Source organism: Syngnathoides biaculeatus, chromosome 20 (assembly GCF_019802595.1).
Source record: "Syngnathoides biaculeatus isolate LvHL_M chromosome 20, ASM1980259v1, whole genome shotgun sequence".
In the NCBI taxonomy this organism is placed as follows: domain Eukaryota; kingdom Metazoa; phylum Chordata; class Actinopteri; order Syngnathiformes; family Syngnathidae; genus Syngnathoides; species Syngnathoides biaculeatus.
Genome location: NC_084659.1, coordinates 9,636,756 through 9,663,398, shown reverse-complemented (window position 1 = coordinate 9,663,398; position 26,643 = coordinate 9,636,756). Strand labels below are relative to the sequence as shown.

The 26,643-nt window shown below is 43.8% G+C and overlaps 2 protein-coding genes across 8 annotated transcripts in view; one reads left to right on the top strand and one right to left on the bottom strand.

Annotated features, from left to right (window-relative positions):
- The window catches only part of LOC133493693 (zinc finger protein 11-like), a 79,285-nt gene that overhangs the window by 39,533 nt on the left and 13,109 nt on the right, over positions 1-26,643 (bottom strand). The window lies entirely within an intron of this gene.
- slc38a4 (solute carrier family 38 member 4) lies at positions 140-26,614 on the top strand. 3 transcript variants are annotated; one of them, XM_061807370.1, is made up of 18 exons: positions 145-291; positions 6,711-6,828; positions 8,520-8,657; positions 10,453-10,669; positions 10,766-10,862; positions 11,057-11,172; positions 11,431-11,504; positions 11,630-11,722; positions 11,823-11,904; positions 11,984-12,066; positions 12,630-12,688; positions 13,320-13,580; positions 15,238-15,317; positions 15,407-15,507; positions 16,034-16,158; positions 22,780-22,924; positions 23,567-23,664; positions 23,835-26,614. In XM_061807370.1, exons 4-18 carry the CDS (start codon positions 10,545-10,547, stop codon positions 23,937-23,939), a joined length of 1,644 nt encoding a protein of 547 aa, XP_061663354.1. In that variant the 5' UTR covers positions 145-291; positions 6,711-6,828; positions 8,520-8,657; positions 10,453-10,544; the 3' UTR covers positions 23,940-26,614. The 3 variants fall into 3 exon arrangements, with proteins under 3 accessions (XP_061663353.1, XP_061663354.1, XP_061663355.1); XM_061807369.1 differs by lacking the exon at positions 6,711-6,828 and having other exon boundaries at positions 140-291; XM_061807371.1 differs by lacking the exons at positions 6,711-6,828; positions 8,520-8,657 and having other exon boundaries at positions 146-291.

Below are 26,643 nucleotides of genomic sequence, written 5' to 3'. Positions count from 1 at the left end.
CATTCTGCCAGTTGGATTGGATAAATCCAAAGCAATAATTAGGATCACTTGAATACGATTGAAAATTTAATTGGGGGGGGGGGGTGCGCGGTTTTTATTATTATTTTTTTTTAAAGAGGGGAGGGCTATATGTTCTTCACGAGCTCCCGTCATCACAGGGCACATGGAAATTTCCACTCTGTCTCCTTGCTTGTTATATGGGAAGGGTCCCCATTTCTTGTCTCCACACGACTCCGAATCCTCCTCTTGCTTCAATTGCTGCTACGTGCAACTGACTTTCACTTTTATTGGGTAAGCCCTTTAATACTCTAATACCAATCCCTTTTTTCTCCTTTAAATTGACTTTTATCCCACATACAGCAGCCGCCGCCGCATCTTTAATTGATCGTTCGCGTTGGCGCCGTGCAACTTTTTGTTTAACTGGCTGGGGAAAGCGAGTTTGGGTAGGTTTCACGATCGGATAATGAAACCGTTTGCATTTGCACGTTGAAATTATATCCTCCCCGTTTTAATCCTTTGGCGTTATTATTGCATTTTAACGACGTGCTTCGAGCACGCAGCAGAGGCGCTTCCAGCAGGGTGTCGTCGCGCGTAAAAACGCCGAAAAGGGCCTGCAATTTATGTTATAATCACTCCTATTTCGTAATGAAATCAAGGCTTGCGTTGTTTCTTCTTTTACCCTTTAAAGTGCGTGGAGTACTTCTCGTTTTACTGCACGTCTACAACGTCCCTAGCTTCCTCTTTTCCTTTTTTTTTCTGTCGTCCACGCGTTGTGGAACAAAAAAAAAAAAAAAAAAAAAATAAGGGCCCTGCCTCCGTGGAGCTCGCATGGCGTGAGGCCGAACACGCTTGTATAGATGCAACACAAGAGGTTCGCGGGGAGCTCCCCGTCAGTTAATAATTTATGTGGTGGTGGAGAGGGGGGCGGATGAAATGATATTTTCAACAACTTTTTAACATACAGCATCTATGATATCATTTACAACATATGTGACGGAGAAGTTTACGAGATTTACATTAACGATTCCGCAAAATCATACCATAAATCGGTACTTGAGAGTGATGATTATCAACTTTAAATCAGATTACAACATCATAAGGACTTTGCAGAAACATGCAAATGGGAAAAAAAATTTATCTCGCTGTGGCATTTACTTATCGATTAGATGTGATGCTGCTCGACGAAATTATGTAATAAAAGGCCTCCTGACCCTTGGGTTCATATTCTTTTCAGTTATGCAACTGAATTTGCAGTCTTTTAATATACCTAAAAGATGAAGGTTAATGGATGCAACACAATCCAGCAAAAAGCTGACACTGGTTTACTACTACAGTATATTTATAAACACGAAAGCATGTAGAAATGTTCTCGTTTTGACAAGCTAGTGTACCACGAGAACAAAACTGTTATAAGCTACAGTTTCTGCACACCAGCTTTAATCATGTTGAAGTCCAAAATCTGAGCGCTGATGGGCCAGTGTCAACTAAAGGAAGAAAAAAAAAAAAAAAAACACCACCACAGTACTGGATTTCCTCTTAAAACTCGCAAGCGTGGCTCATCTTTAACAATAACCTGTTGCAGTTACTTCACACTGCCGGTCGGAAGGTGTGAGGACATAAAGTATCATCATGGCAACATTAGGAAGGCCGGTCGGGGAAGTGGCAAGGGAGTAAAATGTACATTTGGCCCGCAAAATGTCTTATATTCATCAAAGTTGTCCACTTTTTATTCCATTAATGCATCCTAAACAGCCATCCTTCTGTGAAACCTACTTTTCTGACATCTTTCATTTCTTCCTTCCTTCAGTTACAACTGCATCCTTCCATGACTCACACCTGCTACATCCTTCTGTTCTTTGCTTAAAACTCATTTTCTGCCCTCCATCCTTTGGTTCCCGTCCAATACTGCTTTAGAATTCATTATCTTTGTTCCCGACTAAAATTGTGTCAACCTGTATTCTCTTTTCATGCACCACGTGCAAGTTTCAATAACTGCAAAATTAAGACTTGCTCGGGCAAAAGTCGTCTTCGTTTTAAGTGACGGGGTCACAGGCCAGCAATGAATTCAGCAGCTTGGCGCCGGTGCGATTCATCCGGGCACAAATGCACAACTTGCCGAGACCTGCGCTGAGCTCACACGTCTCCGTTTCCACTTATTGAAGAGGTGACCCAAGTTGGAATACCCAATCCAAGGGACGGCCTCTTTTCCTTTTAGCGAGACATGGCGTCAGAGCTCTGGGGGTGGGTTGAAATTTGTTTTCCTCTTATCACCCGCCCCATGGTGGTAAGGGGTCGCAGGTCAACCACGGGGGCTCAGTGTCTTGTTTGAGATCTTGTAAACACGATGGGATGTTTGCGCACACAGCTGCTTGGTCTTTAAGCACGAGAGGGAGTCGTGTTGTACCATACGGGATATTGTCACAGTCCTTCCCAGTCAGTATGGATAGTTGACTTCTAAAGCCGTCAATGGCGGTGAATGTGTCTTAAAAAATGGTCTCTTTGTTTAAGAACTGATTAGGCTTTCCCAACACGAACAGTGGCGTTAGCCGCAGAGTTGGCCATGAATTCGACAAGCTACTTTTGTATCATTAACTATTCTGTTTTGTGTGAATGTGTTTAAAGTGTACAGGGAGTCCTCGGGTTAAGACGACTCGACCTAAGAGATTTCGACTTTACAACGCCATCTCCGTCCGCCATTTTGTCTGGCTAATGCTTGTCCGTGTTTGTGCACCGGGAGTATCTTCGCATTTTTTGCCCTCCTTTTTAGACATTATTGCCCCAAAGAAGAAAGCTGTGTCTTTTAGCAATGCTTATGAAGCCAAAAGAAAATCCATTATCATGGAAACGAAGCTCAAAATCATAAAAAGATGGAAGAAAGGAGAGACACCAACACTACCAAGGCTTCAGTCGGTTGTCCGTGGTGACAATTATTAAAAACAAAGCCCGTATTTTAGAGCATGTGAAGGGTTCTGTTCCTGCGTCGGATACAATGACCACAAAACAAGGTTCTTTGATACTTGTCGAGATGGAGAGGATTGAGGACCAGGTTCCTTCGCAATCGCTAAGTACAGCCTCCCCTCCTTCTTCTTCATCCACCTCTCAGCAATAATTCTATGTACATCATCTTATTTGTTTTTTTTATACAAAGTATTTTGATGTAAATTCTGACTTTAATGGTGGAACCCGACTTAAGTCGAAATTTGAGTTACGTCGCTACTGTAGGAACGGATCTCAGTCGTAGACCGAGGTCTGCATCTATTGTTGGGGTAAAACTATAAAAAAAAATAAAAAAGATTTCATATGTGTTGTCTGTATTGCGGATTTTCACCGATTGTGTCTCCCATGCTGAACGAGGTTCACTGTGTTCCTTTTCACCTGGTGCACTTTATGCAAAGGTAATGTCTGTAAAAGAAGCTGTGTTTGCTTTTACAGCGCTACGCTTCTGCATTTATACAAGGCGCCGCAGCAAAATGAATAGAAAAAGCATTTCACGTCATTCTTCAACCCTCTTGACGGGCCAAGGAAAACAGGGCCGAATCGCTGCCTGAGTCTCAGCACGGCAAAATGAAGCAGACTGTCGCCATAAGTAATACACAATGTGACTGATGCAAACGCTTGGACGTACGTTACATAATTGTTGACAAAGGAGCCCTGAAAATCGTCCAATCACATTAAGCCTCCAAACACTGGGCAGTTATCGGCGAGGTAGAAGGATATAGGGTGCAGTTATTAAGATAATCCCATTGAAAAGCATGTAAAAAAAAAAAAAAAAACTTTAATGTGGAGCCTATGGCGCTAAATTCTAAAGTTGCACAGTAGGATGTCAAACAAATCATCCAGAGACTATCAGAATCTCCTGGACTGAACCCACTCGCCCTCCAATTCCTCACTTCAAGCCTCCAAGGGATTACAAACGGTAACGAAAAATAGAACGTCACTGTCGACACGCAAAAGTTAGCGGATCAATGCAAAGAGATAAGAAAAAGGAACAGCTCACAAACAAGGTTAGGACACAACACAGCAGGTCCTCAAACAAAAGGCCAACTTTCGCCATGTGAGACGTTTTGGCACGCACTTCGTGATGGATGTGGAGTCATCACAAAAAGTGCACTGCAGTGTCGTGAGAAGTCAGGTGGGAGCCGTCACGGCCACGACAGATTCTTCCCGGGTGGGAAGACGGACAGACGAGGCGGACGCGTGAAAATCGTGAGCGCTGCCTCAGCTTTTTGTCTTGGGTGGCTCCTTTTAGGAGACGTGGCACTTGGAAATTCGGACGGACCAACACAAATAAATGGGAGCTGCATAACTCAGCCAGATGTGTTGAAACAAAAAGTCCTCACTGTATATCGAGTCCTGCTCCACTTAGATTCAAAGTAGCATGAGCATCAGTTCACTTTTTCAGTTTTTTCTTGCTTCTGGCGATAGGCTCCTCTCACGATGTCTTCACCCGTCTACGTCATTTCATGCTGTGATGTCGCACAGAATAGCAGCGGCGGGTAACTCAAGAGCACTATCGCGGAACACGGGAGCTTGAAATATACGTCGTCTCCGATCTGTGAAATTCTTCGAGGCCCTGTCGAGTCTTCGATAGCGCGCTCAAGGATTTTAACAGCCTACCGAAGAATTATTCCCAAACTCAAGTTCCCTTTATGTGGATTTTCTATCATGATCGCAAAACGTGTCATGTAATTCAGCAGTTGACAGCTTTAACAACCCGTTAAGACGTTTAGGCTTAATTCAGCACTTTCAAATTCCAGCTTTTAATCATCAATGTGGTTCTGCGGGGGCCCTTCCTATTTACATGAGTGCAGGAGTGACCGGAGTGCGTCATGCTGGAGATGTAGTGACGAAAAATGGAAGGTGAATAACCCTTTGCTATTGATGATGGCACAAACATGCCCCACTTGGCCTCATGTTGACGGACGGGGGGGAAAAAAGCCACATCGCGTAAGGTGGGCCAAGTAAATTCCCCAGAAAAGTAAGGGGCAAAGAAAAAGTGGTTAAACTGGACGAGATTTTCTCTTTTCCGAGCGGGAAAGGTCTGGTCTGAAGCCAAAATCGAAAGTGCAGGATGAGATGGTGTGTAATTTTAAAATCCCGCCTTGATCCAGGATGACAAGCACAGACAATACAGTCCACAAAAAGATAATTCTGCATTTTAAAATGTAGGAGGCAACATAACATTAACCTTAAAACGTCGTCGGTAGCTCGGGAGAAGCTGGCTGCTTGAAAAGTAGATCTTGGGGTAAAAAAAAGTCTGGGCACCCCTGCTCTAGTAAAAAAGACCCTAATACTATTGGTGGCAAGGACTGTATACAATCAGTAGGAGACAGCTGGTTAGCTTCTGTTAAAAAAAGAAATATAGGAGATGCAGAGTCGTCACCTTTAAGGAGTCTGTCTGCTTGTCCTGTTTACACAGAACTTATCAATGGTGATAAATTCCGTGGTGGTGTGTGAATATATATATAGCAAAATTGCGTTTCATAACAGCGGTGCGTCAACACAGGTGATTGTGTGGTAACACCAGCAAGCTGTCCTTATTGCTAGGAAACTGATCTTCACCTGTAGGAGTGTTTTGGTTTTTTTTTTTTAACGTGGTGACATCACGATTTCGGTTTTAATTTCAGTCAGAGCAGGATAAAGCTCACTATATAATTCACACTAATCATTTCCAGGCGCTTGTATTGTCAGTCGGTATTTTTGCACTTTACGGCACCTTGTCCATCCCCCAAACCCTCCTCCAGCTTTCTGGTCACAGATGATTGGCTGAGCATTTGTTGAAGTTATCTAAGGAATGTCGGCGGACTGACTTTTGGTGCAAATTGCCGCGGCGTGTCACATGAACGACTTCTTTGGTAATGTACTCCCACACGGGATGTGTTAGGAGGTTAATCACGCCTTTTTTTTTTTGTTGTTCACTTAGCACAATCGGGGCTTCTACTGATGTTTTTTGTAGCCTTTTTTTTTTTTTTTCGAGGCTGCCAAACTGAAACAAGGCATGGCAAAAGCTAGTTACTAAATAGATCAAATACAATTTTTTTTTTTTTTTTTGAGTTTGTGTCTACTTTTATGATCGCGGAATTTGACTTTTTTGCGATTTCCACGCGCTAAATCAGGGTTTGACTAATGGTCGGACGTGAGGCTTGAAACCCGCAAGTCCGGCTGAGGGCTCGCAAAGTTGACTGAAGTGGGATCTGTGTGTTTTCCTCTGTTTGAACATGACGGAGCCAGAAGATAATGCCTCATCCCTGACACGACCTTGGCCACAGCAACATCCCCGTACGCTACGTTCTGATTGGCAGAGCGGCAGCACAACCTACCGTGCCTCGAATCGAGTCGTGTAACTAGCCGCGCGTGTGCGTGTGTGTGTGTGTGTGTGTGTGTGTGTGTGTGTGTGTGTCTGTGATCACTTAGCAAGCTTGCAAAGGGTCACGTGTCTTGTGATCACCGGATGAAGTAATATTGAATTATAGCAATAGCAGACATGATAGAGCCCGTTAGTGTGTGATACTGCTCCATGCATAGAATCATCCAAAAATATCACAATGATGTTATTTCTTTTGTGTAGAAGCAGTTTGTGTGATTGTGTGCGTGTGTATTCGGAGCGGAGGTGGTGGTGGTGGGGGGGGGGTGAAGTGGTATGAGTGCGCTCGAAAGGAGAGCCGTGTCCTGATTGGGTGACTGAGGTACTCCCTCCCCCCTTTTTAAAGCCTCCTTTCTCACCTGAGTGACAAAATAGCGACAACTCCTTGACCCTTCACTTCTCTGCGGCCGTCCGTGAAAAGAGGAGCGCGCAACGTTGATTTGGTGCAGGAATCTTCTGACAAAGTGAGTTTGTTTAAAATTATGTTTAAAAAGTATTTTTCCCCCTCCCTCAAATTATAAGTCTTATTCCAAAGTATGCAAATGCCTTTATTTTTTGGATGCATGCTCTGGCTGCGGAGAGCAGTTGAGAAACAGCTGCTCAGCGCTTTCTGCACTTCTCTGCAGTCTTGCTTAAAGAATTTTGACCTCAAGTGGTTGGTTGGCTGATGCAATACTTTGCTTAAGCGGAGGAGGAGAAATGGGGTCAGAATTGCATCTTCTGGGAATGAAACCAAAGGAAGAATGATTGCATTTCCCGGCGTTAAAGGAACACATTGCCGTGATAATGTTATTGTACCAGATTTGTGTAAAGGTCATGCTTTGTATGGCTCAAGATCAATTTGGCTCATTAATTTTTTGATTTGTTGCGATGCAGCTCCGACTTGCCCAGTGACGAAGTATTAATTAATCCGTACAAGTCATATAAAACCTGTCTCGGCAAATGCGGTCAGTGTGTGACCTTGGTGGCATTTAACATAAAAATAGTGGCTGAAAACTCGGTTGGAAAAATTTCTCAAAAGTATTATCATAGCTTATGTTTCTTGGACACATTTACGAGTATTGGGGTTTCCCTCGGCATCTTAGACATCGTCTCTGTGGCTAGTGCATGTTTTTTTTCCTTTTTAAAAAATGTATTCCAGATGTGGCCACTCAAAATGCATTAAAATGCTGTATGTCAATTAGTCAGTCAAGGCAGCACATGGTGCGCATGTGGAAAGAAAGTCGAAAATCGTATTTGCTTTTCTGGCGAGGGGACATTAAGGTCCATGTGAGGGTAACCCAGTCAGGCAGGTTGATCCTTTTGGCAATGAAAAACATGCTGGCATCAAAAAGCAACGCAATGGAGAGATCAGGCGGACTTGAGGGATGTGATATGGCTGCTAGCGGTAACACACATGCATAATCGCTAATGGCTTCAACACATCAGGCTCCCAAGTAGACAAGCAGAACAAAAGCATATCTCACGCTGAAACTCGTGTGTCGAATCAAGTCAGCAGTGAGAGTCAGGTGTTGTTGTTTTCTTGACGTCAATTCATGGCAGCCTATTTACTGTAAACATCGTTTGTGTTTATTGTGATGCAAAAATGCTTCTGCTCAGCGGATTCTATTACTACACAGAGTCACTAAACGAGTATTCGGGGCCTTGATCCCCTCCTCCCCCTTCCGAGTTGATGATCTTTGACGTAATGCAGCCTGTTGCATTCCTTTTGTTCCGCAACGTCACGGCATGGAAGGTTTCCATGAGGAGTTGTTCACAAACAAGGAGGTTTCTTGAGAAACAAAGCAACCACTGAGCGGACACGTCACAACGCAGGTGGACTAAGACTTCGGTCAAGATTCAGTAGTCTACCTGCGCCTCAAAGATAAAAAGCACTTTTTCACGACAAAAATGGAGGAGGCTGACAAGAGCACCTCCCATACAAAAATACTGTCCTTCCATCGCTTCCAAAGTGACTCAATAGACTGTTTTCGACTGACGTCACACACCTTCCGATTTAGAACGCGGGCGCCATTTTGGTTTGGTGATTTCGCATAAACAAACCGTCACCGAGCAGGAATCATTTCAGAAAGGCACATGAATGGGGCGCACTGCTATGTTATCGGTTGCTCAAATGAAAGTGGGGGTTGTAAAGCATCTTTCTTTCAACTGGCAGCTGTGATCAAGAACCGGTGCGAGAAAACGGAGCAGTGAGCAACCAAACGGCGACAACTGTGGCTGTCACGTATTAGCAGAGTCGATCTAGCAGCAAAGTCATTCCCTGTCAGCGTTTGCTCGGAGCATTTTGTTCTTGGTAAGTATTGGATACCTTTACGAATTTCACACCTACTGAGCAATAACAAAGTTCTGTGAAGGAGAAGTATTCTTTAGGGCCAAGGGCCTACATAATACTTGTGTGTGAATGTAATGCACGTCTCCAAAATCTGTATTTTCTGTTTTATTATAACAAGTTTGCAAAAACGAGTTACCGCACCGCGAGATGTTTAGTGAGTTGAGTTAAAAATGTAGCCGTGGAAGTAGAGAAAAAAGTGTGGGCTCCACTTGGGATTCATCCCGGTCGAACCTCTCTCTCTCTCTCTCCCTCTCGGTAACAAAAACAAAAATCTACACTTCTTTCAGTGGTATAATCAACATAATTTAAAACAACGCTGACTGTAATCACGCGGTACATATTGAAATTGCATTGTGCGGTACACTAACCTTAGCAGTGTGGAGACACAGGTTGCTTATAATATAGATAAGGCCCCATGACGAAGCCAGCCATTGATGAATTGGTTGTAGGCCTCCAGACCTTTGTCATACTTTAGTTGATCCACGGCATAAGCGCTTGTCGAGAAGAGGAGATAGTTGACGACGTCTGGATAGATTACCGACGCCCACGTTTGTGTGCTCCGTTTGTGTTTCTCCAAGGCATATGGGTTGATATTGATAGTGTCGATCAAAGCACACTGCTTGTCGTCACGGTTTCTTGAAAGCACCGATAACTTTCCAAGTCTTTTTAGCCATCATGCGTCACTTTTAACACTCGTACAAACATTTGTGTAACTCCGTCTGTATGCAAAACCCAGAGAGTGAACAGCGCGTCAATAGAGTGAACCCATCCAACGTGGCCAGGTGCCCTGGATGTAGTCCACGTGGTCGAAAACTGTCTATAATTCAACCTCTACAAATCACAAAACCACTTTTGGCCTCTAGGTGGCACTTCCACTGTTTTTACAGCTGAATGTCATATTTACTCAAACTCAAAACTCTCTTGAATGAACCTTGCTATTGATTGGTATTAGCTAATGATAGATAACGCTTGATACATCTCGCAAAAAAAAAAAAATCAAACTGTTCTTTTAAATTGCTTTTTATCTGTAAGAAGCATTACGCAACTAACTGCTGCACATACTCTGGGGAAGTGCCAAAAAAGGACCCCCCCCTCCTGATAAAACTGCACATTACTTTAATAGGTGCGTTTCAATTATTAATACACAAGAAGCTATAGTTATCAGGCATGGTGTAGAATTTGGTGCTGATCCAGGTTCAGAACCACTTTACAGAGGCCCATTCTAGCTCCTGTCTGAGAGCTCTTTGTGAGAATGTGACGCAGCAATTTCAGTGACACTGAATCTCGACATTACATTACGTAATAATGATGTTACACTGGAAAATGTGAGGCGTGTCTCCTCCCCCGTGTGTTGGTGAGGCCTCCGATGTGAATTGGGGGGGGGGGGCCTTATAATTGCTGAAGAACTCTTTGCATCCTTTGCCTAATTACAGCATTTGTTGACTTTACGGAGACAAGCAATTGTGGTGTACAGTATGTCACATTTGACATGTTTCACATATCCATATCCCCAAAGATGAAACGATATGGAGTTTTTGGCACTTATGGAACTCTAATTAGAATTGGTAATAACGTGCAGTGTACAAGAGGCGCCCGTGTTGTGCCCAGCTAACTGTTTCCGCACTGAGGTAACAGAACAAACTGTTCCAGGAAATTACCCAGACTTAAATGCAGTTGGGAACGCGTTCGAGTCAAAAATAAATTTATAAAACGTGTCGTTTAAGCAGCTCTAACATCTATTTTGTTGCCTTTTTAGAATCACACAAGCTAAGGTGTAAAATCACACCCCCGGCAGAGGTTGAAGAAGCAAAAGTGAGCATTCGAAAACTCGTTCGGTCGTGAACAAGTATGCCGGGAGTCGCGGATCGGATGGAGCTCCGGAAAGTCGCCACGGAGCCTGACGACTACAGCACGGACAGTTTGGACGACCGTTTCACTGAGACCATCGATTCCGAATTAGCCACCATCAACAGGTTTGCGCCGCAATGCAGATGTTCTACAAAACCTCCGCAGATATATATTTGGAGACAGTTTTCTAATCGCTCTATGTTCATTTTGCGCCTTCGCAGTCAGTTCCTGGATGACATGGAAGACAGAGAGATCCGCAAGTTCCTGACCAACGGCATGATGAAGAAGAACAAATATGAAGAGTACACTGAAGAATATGTAAGAACACGGATGAATATATGATCATTTTCAGTGGGCTGCAGCCATATGTTACCTATGTTCATAGCATATTCAGAACTAATAATACTGTAGACGACACAAGCTACATTCAAAGAAGTACTCATCAATTTCATGTGCCCCCCCCTTTTTTTTTCCTTTCTTTTTTTCGTCTTTTTCCCCAAAAATCTGAGCAGCACCCAGGCCACACGTCTTTTGGAATGTCAGTATTCAACTTGAGCAATGCCATCATGGGCAGCGGGATCCTGGGCCTGTCCTACGCCATGGCCAACACGGGCATTATACTGTTTACGTGAGTATCGACGCAGACCGTCAGCACGCAATTGCATTAGAACGGAGGAAAGTCAACAAATCAGTCGTTTTCACTCAAATGACAATCAGCATTCACACAGCTCACCTACTCTCAAAGTGGCCAGTGCATGAACTGACCGTGACGCTAATGTAATAACATTGGAATAGAATACATATTGCATAAATAGAATGACAGATTCTTGCTGACTCAGCGCAAAACGTTAATGCTGCCCTTTTTCCTTTTCTTCCTTGCTTCTAGACTCCTACTCATTGCTGTTGCCGTCCTCTCCTTGTACTCTGTGCATCTGCTCCTTATGACTGCTAAAGAAGGAGGTTAGTATTCAGTTTTTACCTTCACGACAAGGGATTGACTCCTTCCATTCATCTTTTCTTATGCTTGCCCCGTTGTCATATTTATGAGGTTTTTAGTGGCTCAATGTCGGCTAACGATTTCGCAGGATCCCTCATCTATGAAAAACTGGGTGAAAGGGCTTTTGGCTGGCCCGGAAAGATCGCAGCGTTCGGATCCATTATAATGCAAAACATCGGAGGTAAGGTGCAGGTTTGGAGCATATGAAGAGAATTAAGATAATACAAAATTCTGCAACTTTTTGGGGGGGCTGAATTTCAAACCTTGCCTCACTTTTGCAGCCATGTCTAGCTACCTCTTCATTGTGAAATATGAACTGCCGGAAGTGATTCGGGCATTCATGGGTTTGGAAGAAAGTTCCGGGTGAGTAAGTGTTATTATTTGGCAAGTACGGCTGGAATAGCTTCAGATAGTAACGCTTTTTTTTTACTCCGCACCGCAGTGAATGGTACCTGAATGGAAACTACCTGGTGATATTTGTGACCATTGGAATTATTTTCCCCTTGTCGCTGCTGAAAAACTTGGGTAAGTACGCGGACTGTCGAGCATCAAATATATTTCACGGGTGTTCTGGGCGGTGAGAGTCAATCTTTGTCTGCTTTACAAGCTGTAAGTGATTGCCGGAGACTTCTCAGAGATCCATGTCACATCCTCACAGCTGTCTGTAGTCAGCCAAAAGTCATTTAACACCCCTTCTCAGTCGGCTTTGGCAGCGACGACTTAAGGCAAAGTATCATGAAGGCCTTCAGTCGGCTCAATTACTCACATGGAGTTTTTATGATTGCGGTTCCGTTTTCGAGCGGCCGCGCTCTTGCAAAACTGGCTGCGAAATTAAGGCCGCTCAAGATACGCATGTGCTGGCACGGCGGACAGACTTTTCAATGAACACCCTTGCAAACTGACTCTCTCACGTCTTGTACGCATTTATTTTTGGATATTTGACCTACATCTGCGACCCATATACCCGGAATAAAACGTTTATACGAATTTCCAGCTGTTTATAGGAAAAGTGAAAATAGCATCGGTATCTATGTTGCCTTTCTTATCCATAACTGTAAGTCTACGAATAAATTTTATTTTCATTGCAGGTTATCTGGGCTACACAAGTGGTTTTTCTCTTTCCTGCATGGTGTTCTTCCTGGGAGTTGTAAGTTTATTTTTGCAAGAAATAAAAAAACATGAGCTAGGATTTAGAACATTGAGATATAAGCTTGAGATATTTAATCTCTCTCTCTCTCTCTCTCTCTCTCTCTTCTCTCTCTCTCTCTCCTCTCCTCTCTCTCTCTCTCTCTCTCTCCTCTCTCTCTCTCTCTCTCTCTCTCTCTCTCTCTCTCTCTCTCTCTCTATATATATATATATATATATATATACACACACACACACACACACACACACATATACATAGCACCTATCCCTAGCAATTGAACACAGTTGTGTATAACTTTTGACATTCAATGAGTTTGCATTTAAAAAGCAACTTTCTGAAACGGATGAGCCAGCTGAACCACACTAAGAAATATGACCGCGGCTACTTGGGAATTCAAAAATAGAAAACTTAGAAATGGTTCTTCTACAATTTCTACGAAGGCTTTTTGAAGCCGTGGAGGAAGTTGGGCCTCAATTGCTCCCCCCAGTGGTTGCTACTATGCAGTGCAACCTTTGAGGCATAGCAACAACTCCAGTCAAAATTCATCCGACACATAAAAGATGTCTACGGTGGTTGTCTGTGACCAAACTATACCTAACTAGGCTCTGCCAATTTTTCTCTCCTTTCCAAGTTGATTTACAAGAAAACCCAACTCCCGTGCCCTCTTCCGTTTCTGGACCACCCCCCGGCCAACCTAAGCATGAACGCCTCACACATGCCGGGCGTGTATGGATTACACAACCGTTCGGCGCAGATGGACTTCTCCCGAGCGGACGTGTCTCCTGCTGTCACGGCCAGCGGCGCCGCTCACCCCTCCGCCGGCGTCCATTTCGAGCCGCACCACGACGACGAGGACGTGTGCACGCCCAAATACTTCATTTTCAACTCACAGGTGCGGCTGAAAACCGACCGGTGGGGGCTCAAATCTGTGGGTGGGTCACTTTGATTGATGTTATTTCAACAGGACTTTTCCCAAAGGCGAAACGAGGCAAAAGGCCTCAGCTAGGTTGCAAAAGGGAGGGGTCCATCTCAATCCTCACTTGGCAAACTCAAATGTTTGGCTAAGGTGGTTTGAAGGATGCGTCATGCCTTTTGTATGCATGTGGGATTTGTGTTCTTTGTGTGCTACTGAGAATTTTCGCTAGGATGAAAATCAAACCGCCTTTCAGAGTGACTCACATGATCCGTAATGCCAATTTCATAAACTCTGCATGCGGAAGAATGCAGAACTCCCTTATTGCCTATCCCTATTGAATCCGCCTATTCGTAGTCCGCTATTTACAAATTCACTTCTAGCCAAAAAACACATATTTTGGGCAGTTTGGCAGATAGTGAATAATTTTTCTAAAAAGAGGCTTCAAGATATTCATTGGCCACTCCCAGCTGAACGTATAAAAACAACATTACTTTGCAGACACATACAACGTAACAATCTTCTTCTTTTCCTTTCAGCTTGTCCCGATTAGGGGTCGCCACAGCGCGTCATCTTTTTCCATCTAATCCTATCTCGTGCATCTTCTTCTCTAACCCCAACTGCCCTCATGTCCTCCCTCACAACATCCATCAACCTTTTCTTTGGTCTTCCTCTCACTCTCTCTTCCTTGGCAGCTCCATCCTCAGCCCCCTTCTACCAATATACTCACTCTCTCTCGTCTCTGGGACATGTCCAAACCACCTAAGTCTGCTCTCTCAAACCTTGTCTCCAAAACATCCAACTTTGGCTGTCCCTCTAATGAGCTCATTTCCAATCCTATTCAATCTCTCGACACCAAGCGAGAACCTCATCATGTTCATTTCTGCTACTTCAAGTTTTGCTTCCTGCCGTTTCTTCAGTGCCACCATCTCTAATCCGTACATCATGACCGGCCTCACCAGTTTTATAGACTTTGGACTCTCTTCTGTCACATAGAACACCAGACACCTTCCGCCAACTGTTCCACCCCGCTTGGACCCGTTTCTTCACTTCCTTACCACACTCTCCATTCCTCTGTATTGTTGACACCAAGTATTTAAAGTCGTCCACCCTTGCTTTCGCTTCACCCGGGAGCATACAACGTAACAATGGTCACCAGTATATATTTTATCCTCTGCAAAAAAAACTAACTCCCGTCAAATCTTTGCCGCTGATATACTGTTTGTACAGGAAGTGGCCCAAAATAAGCGTCCTGACACCAACAACATTGGTGAACTAGGTTCCGCGACATAAACGTGAATTAACAAAAGGAAAGGTTTTCTCTCAACATAAATTCTCCTTTACTCTAATTCACTCTTTAATCCACATAAATAAATAACAAAATAAACTAAAGTATTATAACTAACACTTATGGCAGCTAAAACAAATTTTACTACATCTTACTGAGTTACTATGTTTTCAATTCTTCTCTGTTTGTATAAAAGTAGTCAGGCCCAATCTTGCACACCTGAGAAGAGTCACGATGAAAGTTCATGACAGATAATATTTGACTGAAGTTGCTACGTCTCCTTTGCTGACTACTCGTACCACTAAACAGGACAAATACCCCACCATAACTGTCCAATATCTGCTCTAGACGGTGTACACCGTTCCCATCCTGGCCTTTGCCTTTGTGTGCCACCCGGAGGTGCTGCCCATCTACAGCGAGCTGAAAGAGTAAGTGTACCCGCTTCCTGTCTGAATATGTCAACCTTTAAAACTGGTGGAGCGGTACCGATCAATCATGTGTTCTGTAATTTCTGCAGTCGCAGCAGGAAGAAGATGCAGAACGTCTCCAACTTGTCCATCTTGGCTATGCTCATCATGTACATGATGTCGGCGCTATTTGGCTACCTCACCTTTTACGGTAAGACGACCCAACTCTTAGGTTTTGGATGCAAAGAAGACAAATCGATATTGTGACTTTCTAATGTAGACTCGCGGACTTGCAGACTCGTGTACTGCACAGGAAGTGGCGCTGTAATTCAGTTCCTCGCATTGAAAGTACATCCAAACATTACATCCTGCATTAGCATTGTCCAAGTCAAACAAGCAAAGGCCGAGATAAAGATATCAGCGGGGCCGGTGACACATCCTGAATGTCAAACATTATCTACAGATACTAACGTGACACACTTGGCCAGCAAATGAGTGTTTATTTTCAGCAGCCCGGGTGTGAATCGCACCGATAACGGAATGCGGCCTCGCTGACCCAAAGCGCCGCCAAATGCCGTCCAAGTAATCGGCCTCTCCCCGCGCCTCTTGTGGATCCTCGCATTTGAGGATGGAACCATGCGAAGATCCAGCGTCATGTCTGAACATGACCAGTTTTGTCTTTTCGGCCGCGTTCCGCTGTGTGTCTCACAAGCGGCTGTTTCTGTTTCGAAACACAGAAAATGTGGAGGCGGAGCTGCTTCACACTTTCACCAAGGTTTACAAGTTCGACACTCTTCTACTGCTGGTGCGTTTGGCTGTCCTCACTGCCGTCACGCTGACCGTCCCCATTGTGCTCTTCCCTGTAAGTATCTCGTTGATTCAATACAATACTTGGTGTTTCCTTCAAATATATAATTGAAAAGAAAATAACATTCATACCTCTTACTCTATTTCAGAATATTCACTTCAAATAAACACCCAAATGATGGCAAGATATATCAATATACAGATAGAACTATTTTTTTATGCAGTAATATTTTAAATACATTAACATTAAAAAAAGCTATAATGGACCTTTCCGATGGTGATCCTAAGCTCCGCCCAATTCGCCATGTCCCACAAACTTACAAAATGGCGATTGAACAGAACATGTTTGAAGTGGATTCTCTATTGCATATTCCAAATAATATTGGGGTTTATTTTTTTTGCAAAATGCATCAGACTTGTCCAAGAGAGTTCTAACAGAGAGGTCTCAACTAGTTCACGCAAGGATTTGTACACGGAATTAAGATTTTGGACGGGGCAGGACGCAATGTCAGAGTTACAGAGAAACGTTGGCAATCAATGCCAAAAAGTTTGACACCTCACAAACGTCATATTGAAATCCAACAGGATAAAATAGTGGAATTGTACAGCACATGTAAAGCAGGGTGAGTACTTTTTACTTTTATACAGCCTTGTGTTTGTTGATATTGTCCACATTTAGTTGTATGTGCGTTCTTCCGCTAGCCTTAATCCATTGTAGACACTTCGTCAACTGTGTTTTAGGCTTTGGAATATGAATCAACGGGGCCACTAGTAACCTAGCAGGATAGCTTTCATCAGAATTGCACGTTCCTCAAGCGCATCTGAAGACCATTTTCTTCGTAACATTAACTTTTCCAAGCGCAGGCTACTGACAACCAGCATTGTTTGTGGGACAATACGGCGAGAGGGGCGTGTTAAGACAATGCGGCTATCTGATTGGCTCTTATTGTACGAGTGATTGACAGGTGGAAAAGGTCCATTCCAGTGCGATCCGAAGCTCCGATGTTGCCACTAGGTGGCTGTATTTCCCTTTTTCTTTGACATCTGACAACATAATGCGTCATGCAATTTATTTATTTTTACATTGAAACCAAGTACAAGCACTTCTTTACGAAAAACACTTCATAAAAATGTTTAACAATAATTACAGAAACAACCATCTGTAATAACACTGCTGCTAATATCTACCCGGTAAACTGCAGTTGAGTAAATAATCTGTATGTGAATAATGTTATGACCATTTGGAGTTGTTGGCCTCTATTTGAGTTTGATTGGCTGATCGGGATGTGATTTTGGTGTTACAATAGGAACGTCGCCGATGTTCTGCCGCAAGCAGAACAAACATTGTTCAGTTCACACGCGCGTATGATAGTCACTGAAATGCCTCAACATTCAGGAAGGGGGCGCAATTGTCTGCATAAGTCTAATAATACCGTATCAGTATTCATACCCAGTTTCAGTGTCTGATTGCATGCTGAGTAATGAGTAGGCCGGCAATTGGGGTACCCATAGAAACCCCCCCCCCCGGGTCACATTCATTCACATAGCTCCTTCCCAAATACGGTCAGGGGCTAACTTTAGCTTGGTCCTTAGATGACCCGAGGTGGGCAAATTAGATTAGTGACCGAGAAGAGAAAGTGTCATGCCCTCTTTTAGCCCGGGTCAAATGGCAACTTGAGGCTTGCCGGCCGGCGTCTTTTGCAAAATGTCTTGGGATGTACCGGTCGAAAAGCAAGATGCGGCCGGCGGGTGGGAGCAGCTGCCTTGTCGCTACCGAGCCATAAAACGGAGAACGATGCGGCAGCCTTTGTTTTGGCAACACGCGTCTGCTGTTTTCCGCACGGATTAAATGAGACACACACTACGTTCGTGTTTACATGTTCGCCTTGTGACCGATCGCTGACGCGTACACGTCATCACATAAAGCACATTCACACTCTGAGACACTCTCCTTGCATGAATTGAAGACAATGTGTCCGAGAGAGGGGGAGGGAGTGGAATATCCCCCCACCTCCCAGCCTGCCCCTCCCTCTCCCGCAATGGAAGTTTACTGGATGGGAGCAGGCAGTGGAAAATCCCTCTCCTTGACCAGGACTTTCAGGGCGAGTGCAGGTTGGGTGGGGGGTTGTGTCGGAACAATGCATCATATCAAGAACTGTCTGTAATATTTGGATCGCATTGTATTTCAAGAATATTGGAAACCCCAATGAGCATAACCAATGCAGCTCTATGTGCATACAGCACTATCATGATAAATACTGTAAAATGAAATGAGGGGGGGGGGGGTACTGATCACTTTCCTAACCGTTGTTGCGCTAAGGCACATGATCGACAGTACTTTTGCCAATATTTTCACATTAGAAAAATGTTTACATTCTAAAAATCGGAGAGCCCACCAACCAAACAAAAATGCCATCCAAAGTCTGAATTGTAAACCAGGATATAGACCAGGTCCTGCTGCAGGTACTCGCTGTTGCCTAAAATGAGGCTTCAAATTGTAAATATACCACAAAACAGATTGCGGATAGCCCTACGATTGGCTGGCAACCACTTCAGGGTGTACCCCGCCTCCTGCCCGTTGACAGCTGGGATAGGCTCCAGCACTCCCCACAACCCATGTAAGGATAAGCGGTAAAGAAAATGGATGGATGGATGGTTTGCGGATGATTTTATTTAATCAGATTTGATTTCGTCATTGCTGTTACTCGCTAACTGCAGTGTCAAAACGCCTTCAGTCTCTCAGCTCAAATGTACCATGTCAACATTACTTCCTTGACACCAGTTGCAACTTTGCTTCTAGCCAGGGCTTTGATGCAGTCTTTTTCTTTATTAGTGTGTGACACAAAAAGCACAAAAATAAGGGAATAGGTGAATTTGTGATGAGAGGGGAGTAATGACCATATATATATATATATATATATATATATATATATATATATATATATCACATATAGCAGAGGGTGTTGCGTTTATGGGTGAGGCCAGCTCATTGCGTCTTAGAGTAGAACTACACGAGGCTTCCATAGAGCTGCATCGATTAGCCTTTTCCAAATTCATTATTAATAATGCGCGTTTGTTGCTCGTTGCCATGCCTGTAATATGTTCCGCTGCACTCTCAGTGACAACCTCGGCTTCAGGTGAGACGTCAGACGGAAAGTGGTTGCGGTCCCTCTGCCAAGTTTCCACCTGACATTTGAGTATCTCACCTTGAGTCCTCCCCGACCTTCAGCGAGAGATTAACATTAGTTTTGTCTGCGGTCGTCGGTCCTCGGACCCCGTCGAGAAGTCGTATATATATGAGAGAGCGTGAGAATGTGCGTGTACCTGTGTTAGACGCTACAACGAACGTGTGTACGTTTGTGAGCCGTCACGTGAGGAAAGAAGCAAAACGGAGGCTGGATCACGCAGGGCTTTGCCAAGATTCCGCGCATTACAAAGGGGCTTTACATGGAGGCAGACGTCCCAATTCTCAGGCTTTTAAGTCTTGAATAATAGTCACCTGAATGTCCTAAACATCAGTTTACGGTAAATACACGTTTGCACTACTTTGGCGTCTTAGCTTCAAGGCCCCCTGTTCCAACTACAAATAAAAATCACCTATTAGCGTTTCTCGAGTATTAAGATGGAACAAACTACTTGCCTAATGTCAGACACATGAAAGTTTGCATCAGCTTTTAGAGGTAATCCACGTCCCAATTTAGTCAGGAGTGCCTAATTGCAGTGGCTCGAAATAGTTTTACTGGTCATTTACGCATACACCAAGAACGTACCTGCGATTTTTAACTTTCTCTTGCTGAGGTGAAATAAAACATTAGTCCAGCGATTAGTCATTCTAAACAATTGTAGTCTTAAAAGTGGAAATAAATATCTTTTGCATTTGATGAAATCCTCTGTCAGCCAGAGTGTATCCAACAGGGTCGTCATGGGGAGTTTCCACGCCATGGCAACGAGGCGCTCTAAAGGAGATACGCCAGCCCGAAGCTGCCTATCAAGTCAATCCCGGCCACCCCCCCTCGCTCGTCCATCTTTTTCTGCATGACGTGCGCAAACTCACAGCCGAACAACGAGGCGCTATAAAACAGCCACGCCAGCTAACTATCCAAGAGCATTTTCGGTGGTTAGGCACCGCCAAAGTGAGTCAATTGACACCATTTTAACCACAGCCCAAAAAAAAAAAAGCTGCAAAACAAAAATGGCGATAAACTGTGATACCTAGACAACTTTTTAACCACTGACTCCACAACTGTGTCCTCAGTCCCTGCACATTTTTGGCAATTACTTTAAACATGTATAAAGCATTTCGAAACAAATGTATAAATTCATGTTGCAAGGCCTTTGAGACTAATGTTAAGTCATTTTCCACAATCTTTCTGAAACATCAAGACCAAGAAACATGCGCGGCGTTCATTGTTATGAAAAAGAAGTTTATAAAAAACAGATTTAACTTGTGTTTATTTCTAGAAGTTGATAAAAAAAATTTGGTTGCAGCATATAAAATGGCCACTAGAGCCCCACGAGAGCATTGCATTTGGGACAAAGCTGCTGTTTGAGATTTTGTGCAAATGATGAAGTGAAAATGCACCAGTTGGGCTGCCGCGCTTCACTTGTTGCGTTTCATAGATTATTTCTTTTTACAGGAAAGGGGAATTTGTGGGCATCTGTGCAATGTTTTGTTTCATTTCGGCAGAAATGAAAAATGGCCTATAAATAACCAATGCAACCGGTACTTGTACTACTTGCTGCTTTTTGTCTCTAGATTGTAACGCAGGTGTGCATGTTTACAAATATGTAAGTAACAGTGAGGTTGTTAAAAATACTTAAGGAATAATCCGCTGCAGAATCTACACGCCCGCTGGGTCAAGTTGTGACTGGTTCATTGTGGCTTTCTTACCAGTTCATCCACATTCTCACCGTGTGGATGTGTGTGCGCCTTTGGAAGAAGGCGGGGGGGGGGGGGGGTTGACAGGTAAACAGCAGGAGTCAAAAGCGTACAAATATCACTCGGTGTACTCCAAAGGTTTCGCACTAGGTAACAGTTGGGTGCCGAATAGTTTGGAGCCTCGGGGAGAAATGCCCCGTCCCGGTTCGAGTTTTCCGAGCCTAATTATGCAACGGCCGGTGGGAGCGAGGGAAAGGCGGGACGCCGTTAGAGAGTTTTAAGGGGGATGCCGTTAAATTATTGTCAGTAGTGCAGATAACTCTTCATGATGACTTCTTTTCAGCACTGAATTTGGCTGTTTTCCCAGACAACCTCATCACAATGGAGGTCACCTGGTTTACACTGGATTTTTTTTTTTTTTAATTTTTTTTTTGCTGTACTTGAGCACGTTAATTAAGAGTAAATCTTCCGTCGTAGACTATGTACAAGCATACATTGTCCTCGCGCCTTGTGTAGCTGAAGAGTAAAAAAAAAAAAGTCAGGAAGTAAGGCCTGTTGTAAAAATAAACAATCAACTGTCAAATGCAAGTGACGCACCTCCCCCCCTCCTTTCTTGCACTAGTGGCCGCCTTCCTCTCACCGCTTGGCTGATGCAACCTCACGGCTCCCTTGCTCAGCGCGCCATAATCCCTTCGCCTTTCTGACTGGGCACCGTTTCTGTGAACCTCTCCTCGCGTAGCCAGCTTGACGGGAGGTTACATCGGATAGTGGCGACCTTTCACCCACTAGAGGCTTGAACGGAGTGCCCGTGGCTCAAGCAGCGCCAGGCGTCTTAGCGGGGATCTGCGGGCGCTCGCTGTTTCTTTTTAACGCACATGCACGTATTTTTCCTTGACGCTAACGTACACGCGGCATTTAACAGACTTCAGGCGATGCCAAGTGTGGGAATGGGGCACGGTTGGGACGGTTGTTGCTACTGACAGATAGTGTGGGCTCAAGAAAGCTCAGGCCCGCTTCTGTTTCTATTTCTTATCCTGTCAGGGAAAATCCTGATAAATTGTACGCCTAAATAACAGGTGCTTTTATTTGTCACAAACCATCCACACCTGTTTTCACAGCAGTTCCGAACAGAATCCTTTATTGTCGTTACAGTTGAATTGACTAAACTTCTGTGAAATGAGGTCAGCTGCTCAATTATTGTCAATGTATTAAAAAAAAAAAAAAAAAATGAATTCGCCTCAAATACAACTTATGCAACTAAACAGACAGCGAGAAATCAGTTAAAACAAACGTATTCAATGATTGTGTACACGGCAACAGTTTTTTTAAAGCACTTTTTCACGTGGAATTTTGGTCAACACCTTGAGAATGAGTTGAAAGACATCCGTGTGAAAGTCAATTGGTGTACGTCACAACAACAACAAAGCCGGTGGAACGCCGCAAAAAGTTTGACTACTCGCATGCCACATATTATACACCCACATTCTTAAATGAGGCCTTTGTGATGCCTTTGGATCAGACGGAGGGGGAACTCGTTTGTGCGCATGTCTGTGGTGCTTCTCTGTAATTTTGTCAGGAAGTGATGGCCGATGAGGGCACGTTTCCTCCAACCACAGAACCGCTGGGTGCTCCGGTCTCAGCTACTTTGCTGTCTACAGAAGTGTCGTACAATATGGCAGTCGTGGGAACAGTCACTTTTTTCAAACGTATCACAACGCTATGTAAAATAAAAAAATGTGGAAATAAAGAGGTAAAAATCGACCATGGTTAAGATTAGATTGTTTTGTTTTTGTCCAGATCCGTTCCTCCATCACTACCTTGCTGTTCAGCGGCCGAAGTTTCAGCTGGCCTCGCCACATGCTCATCGCCGCCTGCATCTTGTTCTTCAACAACATGCTAGTCATCTTTGTCCCGACCATTCGAGACATTTTTGGCTTCATTGGTAAGTGGATCATTATTTTTTTAAAAAAAGAAAGAAACGCACATGCCAGAATCCGACATCCGACCATGTGAAAATTGGCTGCAGAGGTCTGATTAGTGGCTTCGGGTCAGGGGTTGTTTAAGTTCAGTTAAAAAAAAAAAAAAAAAAAGAAGTGTACAAGCTTAAAGTTTCAGGTCATGTCAGCTGCGCGATTGCGTGAGAAAATCGTGACCACTTGGTTTGAAGACGCTTGACACTTTAACACCACAACATTAAACATTAGCCATGTCTTCCTCTTAATCTGCGAACATTCTGCATGAAAATACCAAAGGAGTGCACTAGTAGCCTTCGATGGCGCTTGGCAGTTTCTGCTATGTAACCTTTATTTCCAGTCAATTTTACGTGATAGTTGTTTTGGTTTTGCACAGTGAGGAAACGCACCACCAGCTGATGTCTGCAAGGTGTAACTTTTATTTTGGCGCTTGACAGCTTTTGTGTGTAAATTCCTCGTCTATGTATTATATCGTGCAACTGTGTGTAAGAATGATATGCAATCAAACGGTACTCCTGACAATTGTGGAATTATTAAACTCATAACCTCTGCTCAACTTTAAATGACATGGCCTCACTTCATTACAACTGTGCTTTTTTTTCCTAAATCAGGTTCCTCGGCAGCCACCATGCTCATCTTTATCCTCCCTGCCGCCTTCTACCTCCGCCTGGTGAAGACCGTGCCACTTCGCTCCCCTCAGAAGATCGGGGTAAGTCCACACATAAGCTCTGTCAGCACTTTCTCAACATATCAGCTTTCCCTAGTATACACCCGCAGGCGGTGGTATGTGACTCGACAGAAACTTCACCAGAACCCTGCGGTGCGCCCTCGCTCATCCGAACGCGTTTCATATTATTTTGTTCTCCACTCGCTCCGCAGGCGGCCGTCTTCCTGGTCGTGGGAATGGTCTTCATGATTGGCAGCCTGTCGCTCATCGTTCTCGACTGGATCCACAATCCGCCAGGTTCCAGCGGCGGGCACTAAGAACCCCCACCCCTCCCCTGCTCCCACCACATGCGACCTCCCCGGAGCAACATCTGGAGGGACGCCCAGATGTTCAGCATACAGTCAACAAAATAGCTGGACATATCAAGATTGTTCTTCAGACTTCTCAGATGACGTACGCTCTATTTTCTGCAAAAAAAAAAAAAGTTCTGGAAGTGCGAGAGGCAAGCAGAGGCTCGAAAGCATCATCGTCCCTGCTGCGTCTGAGCCACAAAGAGGCTGAACAAACACGCAGTTGTCACTGCCTTTAGGGCCTTTTGCAAGGCAGCGCAGGCGAGCCTGCTTCTGCGCACTTGAATGTGACATCTATGGGTCAGAGTCTGCGGCCCTCCCGGAAGAACACCGAGCACTTCTTCGCATCCCTTTGTGGCGTATGACTAACACGTGTACACTCGCAGCCGGTCGGTAACATTTTTGCTGCTCTCTTCAATGTGAACAATCGAGGAAAGAGACTTGCCAAAGTCTGCATGCACATACGGTATCAGTAATGCTAAGTTTTAGCTTCAAACAATCAACCAGCCTGAAGCTATATTTCTGACTACACGAAGCATTGGAGGTTCTTCCAGTATTACAATCACAAGTACGTATTTGTCTATAAGTGTTCATTGGAATTCAGAATAAATGTTGTTGCACATAATACGGCGAATCTGCTTCAGGCACTTGATGTACGGCTGCTCAACTAAAACAAAGCATGTTATTTTTATAATCCATTCGCAACTGAAATGTTATTTTTTAAGATGCAGTACACAAAATGGGCTCAATCATGACAGTGAGTGTTATAGGATTAAAATATTTTCACCTGGTGCCATATGAAGGTCAAGTCATACTGCAGAGAATGCTAACACGTTTTGATACTGCGCCATTTGCAAAGGATCAAACAAGTTCAATGTGATACATTCAGATCAAGGTTGAGTCAATAGATGATTGATTGTTTGTGTTGTTTTTTTATTTATATAAGTAAAAATAATTGGGAACGTCCACAAATGTACTGGTGCCTTCACTGAAATCAGCATTTTTTTGTTTTAACCACCACTGCGGTTGATCATTTTAACTTGTGCCTTTCCGGACCTGAATTGGCTTTTATTGTCTGGTGCCTTTAATATGAACATCCAGCCAAAGTGGACAACATTTACGGATCCTTTAAGGATCTAAATACCTGAAGCAAATACATATTTCACATGAAATAGTGTTTATGTCCATGTTTATTTTTTGGGGGGTGGGGTGAATTCCTTTTTTTTTTGTCCTTTTGGACAATTGTATATGCTCTGTAAATAATCTTTATTTAATTGTACACTGACTCTGTCTGCAAGTTTTTTTTTCTTTTCTGCAATCCACTGTTTTAGTTATATATATATATATATATATATATATATATATATATATAGGCTGTATATAAATATGTATAACACAGATTTTTTTTTTCCTTGCTGTATGACAGTAGTTTGTTCCCTCTTTTATTGTATATTTGTAGGAATATTCTTCATGGTTGTTTTCGGGTTGTTGGCCTGTCACACCAGAATGATTGTAGGAGGTTTTCACAAAACATTACACCGTCTGTAGCTCATAATCTCTTGCTGGCCAACACTGGGTTCAAGATCAGGCTACCTGTGAGCAATACCGAGGCGGGACAACAAGAAAACATCCATGTTCTATCTGGCTGCGCCAGGACAATCAAAGCTCTGACCTCACTGTGCATCAACTGCTGCCATAGAAACACTCGGTGGGGGTACTACTTGAACCTTGGAAACCCTTTTCACAAGCCTTTCAAAGTCAGCAAGCATCGCGACCGAAGGGCCCGATTTATAGGTGCAATCTCCTAATTCACATTATGAATGTCTGCCACCCGCGTCCCCTTTTGCATTTCTCCCCCCCATTGGGTTTCTATCTTGCAGCCACACATCTGCTCCGCCAAAGTATCTCAGGTCTCGTAAAAGCCTCCCACCCGTCTTTGTCTTAAAATCAAACCCTGCCTAATTTGAGCCAAGCTCCTGCCGGTGGTTTAGCGGTGCAAAGTGTTTTGTTCAAAGGATAAAAAACGATGCAGCGCGGCTCCGTTGCGAGCTACAGAGGAGCAGCGACCCAGTGCTGACCACAATGCGTCATGCACTTTGTGGAATTAAGACAAACTAACACATTTGCAATTGTACCCAATCAAAGGGGCATGTTTTTGTATCCGTGGTGCTGTTTTATTATGTTGAAGAATAAAAATGTGAATAACTATTCTGGCAAATCATTTTCCATTTTCTTTGCCGCTTATCCTCACGAGGGTCCCAGGGAGTGCTGGAGCCTATCCCAGCTGTCAACGGGCAGGAGGCGGGGTACACCCTGAACTGGTTGCCAGCCAATCGCAGGGCACATTGAGACAAACAGCCACACTCGCAATCACACCCAGGGGAAAATCATTTTATCCATTAATTTGTGAAATTTTACATTACATGGACAACATCACGATGGCATAAAAAGCTTACATAAAATGTTTACGTGCATTGCCACAGTTCTGGCATAACCAGTCGATGTTATCAGGCCTTCGGAAATTAGCGCTCTTGTCTAGGTTGCATCCAGCTATGATTTATAGCACCGACTCGTAAAATTTCCAAAACAGCCTGACAAAGAGAAAGTTAGATCATCTGTAAATGGATTAAGTCTGCTCGAGGAATTGCAAACTGCGTGTGACTGGCACAAA